Genomic DNA, 6,802 nt, shown 5'->3' with positions numbered 1-6,802 from the left:
CCTTCTACAGCTCCAGATGTGTCACAGGTGAAGCGCTGCTGCACACCTGCAGTCAGACAAACCTGATCTGACCATTTCATGCCATCGAAAGGCTTTTTAAGCACCTTACGCCATGAGTGCTGCAGTTTTAAGTAGGGGTGTGCGATATATATCGTCTGCGAGACTATCGTAATTGTTGTTTTAATGATGTGCGATTTGACATTATTGATTATTTTACAATAGTTCACACATTACATGAAGTCTAGACTAGTGCGCATTTAGAGTGTGTTCTTTCACTGTATGATTCAATCTATAAAAATACATTTACAATGATCACAAATTCAAGACATGGGGGCAGAAAATGTAAATATTTATACCACTTCATATAGTTAATTGTTTTTTTCTTCAAACATTACCATGATTACCAATGTGATTTTACAACAGTTCAATAAACAAAAAGTTAATTAAGAGACTTAACGCTTAACGACTTAATTGCGCTATTTCGACAACAAAAATAACTCCAAACAAAGCCACAGCGACTTTTCACAGCGTTTTGCATCTTTGAGCAACATGACGGTGTTTTGTTCCTGAATGAATTGACCGTTTAAATGATTCGGTTCAATAGCAATGATTCAATTAACAGTGACTTGCTGCCACCTACTGGCGGTTTCAGTTTCATATTCATAGATTCAGATCAATGTATTTTTTTTATTGAGATAATTTCAAATATCAGTATTCAATGTTTTATGTTTAATATATCAAAACATTATTTATGCATTTGTAACTGCAGGTTAAATGCATTCATCTTCTGCATTAAACAGTGTAAATGTAAGAATATGATTCAAAAGATCATGCACTTTTAGAAAAAAAATGGCGTTGTAAAGGTAAAAATGCCCATAAAAGGTAAAAAATAAATTTAAATGTATAGAAAAAGATTAATTTCTATCAGTATGAACTGACCACCACACAAAATATGAAGAATATCAAAAGTTTTAGGAGTCAGCTGTCCACGGTAGTCCTTAAGATATCAGCACAATAACACACATAGCAAAATATTGTCTAATTATCGTTATTGATAAAATCAATAATAATACCTAAAATTATTTTTGTCAATATTGCACACCCCTAGTTTTAAGACAGTGTGAACAGAGCTGGAATCAACTTTCACATGGATTACCATTAACCCTCTAGGGTCCAGCATCTGGTGCAATTAAATTTATGAGTTTTATTATATATATTTGGTTTTTTTTGCTGATAGGGTGAACATGTTTTAGCTATTTTAGTGGAAACAGATAGGCCTATATTTATTGCCATGTAAATACAATTATCTGATTCTGCGCGTCACTGTATTTTAAAAAGGAAACATGCTAATCTTACTGTTTTCTTTAAGTTGTATCCTTCAAATACAGTGGTATTTTTCATGCCTTCAGACGACATCAACACCTCTGTGCAGCTGTGGCTGTACAGTAAGATATTATCATTGGACTTATTCAATCTGGACAATAGACCATTCCACCAATCCATCAGTGTCCGCCACAATATCAAAGTAAGTGCGCATCACTGTTCTATCTAAAAATATTTTCTCATAGCATGAGATCAGCAGTTTACTTTAAAGATAAATCATTTTGCACCTATAGCACTCCTCGCCGTCATTAAAACATAACATACCACGGGAAAAGTGATCAAGTGCATCCATTACAAAGAGTCTAAATGAAAATAATTTTGGTTTAACTTCTGTGTAAAGTCTTTATGTAACTTCAGTGCTCATCTCCATTAATGAGAGTGCAATATTTAATGTTAATGTGTATGTCGACATGAAAACAGTTTAAGTTTAAAATCATTGTTTACTTCATTACTTTCCTCCATTCAGGGTAAAAAGTCTGTACGCATGGGTCAGAGTTTGCGTGAAGGTGCGCATCAAGTTTGTTTTTTATAAATCTCACCTTTTGCGTAGGAAGTGGCGTACACCTCATTCAGGGCAGGTTTTGTGCGTACGCAACGGTTATAAATGAGGCCCCTGCTCTCCACTAACCCACAAAACAGGTTGTGAAGGAACAAACTAGCAATATATAGGAAGCTAACAAATGGATGTTTTTTATTTTAAGTTCTGTTATTGTACGGTACTTTTTTTTTTCTGACCATAAAGTAACAAGCTGTAGTGACTCTGTCTGTTACAGGAGATTTCTCCAAGCAAAAACATGGATGCTGACTATGAGGGGCAGAATATGGCCAGCTGTCAATTTTATTGAAATTAGGTAATCCAAAATACATTTGATTTTATTTTATATTTACATTCATGCATTTGGCAGATGCTTTGATCCATGGGTTTTCAAAGCGTGGGGCGCATGGGGAAAAATTATAATAAATCATAAATATAATTAATGAGTTTAATTATTATATGTATTATTTATTATATTTAAATTTTATTTAAATTATACAAAAAAATAACAAGTCAAAAATATGAGAAACATTTTCACCCAGAAGGACGTAGCTGTGTATTCGCTGCTGTTTGGCAAGCCCACCAATACAGGCATACAGTAGTCAACGTTTGAAGTGGATCAAAAAAGTTCATCAAAGCTGTCCTAAGACAAGAACGCATTTTGGTTTAGGTTTTAGGACAGCTTTGATGAAATGTTTTGATCCACTTCAAATGTTGACTACTGTATGCCAGTTAACACAATGAAGCAGTTTCTGAGACCCTCCAATTCAAAGCCTTCAACTTCAGGGCTTAAAGCCAAAAGACGAGGATATAATGATCAGTATTTGAGTTTAGGATTTATGTGGACAGGACCAGCTGATGAACCACAACCTTTATGTGTCAACAGCTGTTAACATATGTGCGGTACGTGAAAAACATGGACATTCAAGAAGAGTTTCTATTTAGTAGACATGTGCCCACCCACACAACAGGTAAACACATTTTCAACAAATTGAACGAATTTGTGAGAAAGAATGATATAGACTGGGAACGCTGCTATGGCATAAGCAGTGATGGGGCAAAATCAATGACGGGCCGCCACAGTGGTCTCATATCGAGGGTTAAAAAAAGTAGCTCCAAGAGCCATGTGGACCCACTGCACAATCCATAGACAAGCCTTAGCTGCCAAGAAGATGCCAAACGATCTTCGGAGTGTCCTCGACAAAGCTGTAAAATTGTCAACCTGATAAAAGCACGACCTCTAAATGCTCGTCTTTTCCACATTTTCCGCAATGCATTGTGCGATGCAAACAGCTGAATCTGCACACCGAAGTCCGCTGGCTGTCTTGGGACAGAGTTCTATCATGACTTTTTGATTTGCGTGAGGAAGTACTATTTTTTCTGTCAAATGTTCATCCCCACTGGCGCAGCACATGAGTGATTCTAGCTGGGTCACAAGGTTGGCTTATATGTCGGACATATCTGAACGCCTCAACATGTTTACGTCAGTGCAGGACAGGGACTGCAATGTGTTTTCGGCATTTGAGCAAGTGTCCTCGTTCCAGCGAAAGCTGGATCTATGGGCCAGTCGTGTGGAGAAAGGATGCTTGGACATGTCTCCTACGCTGGCTGTCTTCATGCAAGAGGCAGGGCCGACAGTGGTTCCTATTCAGCCTTTGGTCGCTGAACACCTAAGGTGTCTGTGTCAGCGATTCACACACTATTTTTTCAACAAGACAATCCAGGATGAGTGGATTCGCAATCCATTCAAGTTCAAGCCAGCAAAAAGTGGTGCACTGTCCATACAAGACGAAGAGGCTTTGATTGATCTGACTAGTAATTATGAACTGGAGCAAATGATTACACACTCTCCCATTGGACATTTCTGTCTGTTCAAAATGAATTTCCTGAACTCACACAAAGAGCACTGAGGAAACTTTCACCATTCGTTTCAATGTATTTGTGCGAATCAGGATTTTCTGCTGTGATGGTTTCTTTCTGTATTTTTTTAATTGTTTTTGTGAACTTTGCAGTTTCTGAGTCACTAACCAAGTCTTGCATACGAGAAAACAAATGCAGAGGAAACAAATGCATACCAATTATGTAAGCAAATTAATAAAGATATTTCAATTTTGGCATTGTTTAAAGTTCTTTCCCCACTCTCTTTTACAGATCATCTGACTGTTTTGACTGGGATGGACAGTTCTTACAATTTTAAATTGCTAAAATAATTGTTTGTTTTTTTTTCATATCGAACCATATTTTTGTTTCATTATTATTAGTTTTGAAAACGTTATTTTAACCTGCTTGTTGTTACTCTGAAAATAATTGCACTTTTCATGTCAACACAAATAATGATGAAAGTGAGTTAACAGTCTGACATTGTTCTCTGTGTTTATCTTTGTGTGTGTGTGTGTGTGTGTGTGTGTGTGTGTTGGGGGGGGTGGGGGGGCATTGGGTAAGTTGTGTCAAAAGGGAGGCCCACTGTCTAACACTTTGAAAACCCCTGCTTTAATCCAAAGCAACATGTGCTGCATAGGTACACATTTTATTGAGTTAAGTTACCTAAACAGTATTTTCAAGTACTTCTTTTGTTTTTTATTTTCTAGTTTGTGGTCTGGATCATGTCATCTGCAATACATTCCAGTTGGAGCCTTTTCTTGTGATTCCCTGGGAATCAACCCCATTATTTCAGCAATTTAACAATAAGCTCTCAATGTCAAATGCAGAAATGTTAATCCATGCATTTATGACCTCAAGGTTAGATTATTGTAATGCTCTATTGGGTGGTTGTTCTGTACGCTTAGTAAACAAACTCCAGTTAGTCCAAAATGCAGCAGCTAGAGTTCTTACTAGAACCAGGAAGTATGATCATATTAGCCCGGTCCTGTCAACACTGCACTGGCTCCCTATCAAACATCGTATAGATTTTAAAATCTTGCTTATTACTTATAAAGCCCTGAATGGTTTAGCACCTCAGTATTTGAACGAGCTCTTGTTACATTATAGTCCTCCATGTCCACTGCGTTCTCAAAACTCTGGCAATTTGATAATACCTAGAATATCAAAGTCAACTGCGGGAGGTTAGTGTCCAAACTCTGGAATAACCTACCTAACATTGTTCGGGAGGCAGACACACTCTTGCAGTTTAAATCTAGATTAAAGACCCATCTCTTTAACCTGGCTTACACATAACACACTAATACTTTTCTAATATTCAAATCCGTTAAAGGATTTTTAGGCTGCATTAATTAGGTAAACCACCGGGAACACTTCCCATAACACCCGATGTCTGTATCGAAGAAGCATCTACAGAGGGTCACTGTTTCTCACCAGAGGGTAACCGTATCCAGATCCGTATATCCAGCCCAGATGGTGGATTAGCACCTAGAAAGGACCTCTACAGCCCTGAGAGACAGCGGAGACCAGGACTAGAGCCCCAGGATACAGATCCCCTGTAAAGACCTTGTCTCAGACGACCACCGGGACAAGACCACAGGAAACAGATGATTCTTCTGCAGAATCTGACTTTGCTGCAGCCTGGAATTGAACTGCTGGTTTCGTCTGGCCAGAGGAGAACGACACACTATTTTCCTGTTTAATCATGGATAGCATCTTTGACACAATCTGCATTGTAAAAAGCGCTATATAAATAATGGTGACTTGACTTGGCTCCACTGTTTGCAAGAATGCATTATAAGGAATGGGGTTTTATTGTTTTTTGATTGGTTTTTTTATTATTTTTTTATATTAATTGTGGATGCTATATAAAGGTATATAGTGTTTTTATTAATCTCAAAGTGCTCACAGCACAAAGTCTGGCAGTTGAGGCAAATTCTGTAAACACTTGTTTGAATTTTTTTTTTCTTCTTGTGCTTGCAGGTTCATTCTGAGAAAGCTCTTCTGATTGGCCAAACTAAAATATAAAGACAAATTTAATTAGTCTATTCTACTTAAGTTTTAATGTGAAGTAGATATCAAACCCAACTTTGCTTTAAAACGCATCGCAAGATCTTCTCCTTCGTGAAAATATACGTTTCAGTACATCAAATATGGTCAACGAGGGTTCAAATGCACCTGCTTGACCAATGAAGTTCTGGATTCATTTAGCATGTCTTAATAAACATTTTTAAACATCAATGTTATGATTCTACATTCTTTCAACTGAGGGACAGAAATCTTTCAGGTTTCATTAAAATATCTTCATTTGTCATTTGAAGATGAATGAGAGTCTTTTGGGTTTGGAACAAGATTATCAGCAGCACCGATCGTGATTATGAAAGTATTCTTTTAAGAAACATTTCTATCTCATCTGTTCTCTGTGTAAGCAAACACACACGGCACTGGATACACATGCTGCTTTGCCTATTCTGAAGATGATAACGATAAATGAATACTTCAAAGGTTTTATTTGCATCTCAAGGTTTATTCAAAGCTTCCCCACAGAAACCCACAGAGTACAGCTCCAGTCATAATCTTCACTTACTCCAATTTAATTAATCAATCAACACATGAATTTCCAAGAGTTTTCCATTACAAACACCAAACCCATTATCTCAAACAGATGTGAGGAGGAAGAGGACGCTGAGGATCTTTGTAAGACGCAGGTGTGATCTGGTTAGGCTTCTGCAGTTGTAGGAAGGACTTTGACGTAGAGGGTCTTGGTGTTCAGAGTATCCAGAGAGGACGCCTTCAGCTCTGAAACACAACCATAATCAGTCACACACGGCCAACAACTCAACATTACAGCCAGTTACTCATCTGCAGTTGGTGTCTTCTTCTCATCTCATATGAAAAGAGTCCAGCGTCTCTGCTCTGAATGAAACGCTAGATGGACTCGTGTCGTCTCTGAGCAGGAGGACCTGAGCGCACCACGGCCATCTTGCTCTGCGTGTCTGACAGCAG

General features: G+C 37.8%; 1 protein-coding gene across 1 annotated transcript in view; it reads right to left on the bottom strand.

Annotated features, from left to right (window-relative positions):
* Nucleotides 1–6,302: 6,302 nt before the first annotated feature.
* iars1 (isoleucyl-tRNA synthetase 1) overlaps nucleotides 6,303–6,802 on the bottom strand; it is a 54,486-nt gene continuing 53,986 nt past the window's right edge. The window contains exon 34 of the mRNA XM_042733522.1: nucleotides 6,303–6,595. Within this exon, the coding sequence (XP_042589456.1) occupies nucleotides 6,516–6,595 (80 nt within the window). The 3' untranslated portion in view covers nucleotides 6,303–6,515. The remainder of the gene's footprint in view (nucleotides 6,596–6,802) is intronic.

This window comes from Cyprinus carpio, chromosome B11, assembly GCF_018340385.1.
Source record: "Cyprinus carpio isolate SPL01 chromosome B11, ASM1834038v1, whole genome shotgun sequence".
In the NCBI taxonomy this organism is placed as follows: Eukaryota; Metazoa; Chordata; class Actinopteri; order Cypriniformes; family Cyprinidae; genus Cyprinus; species Cyprinus carpio.
This window is presented reverse-complemented; position numbering and strand designations above follow the sequence as displayed.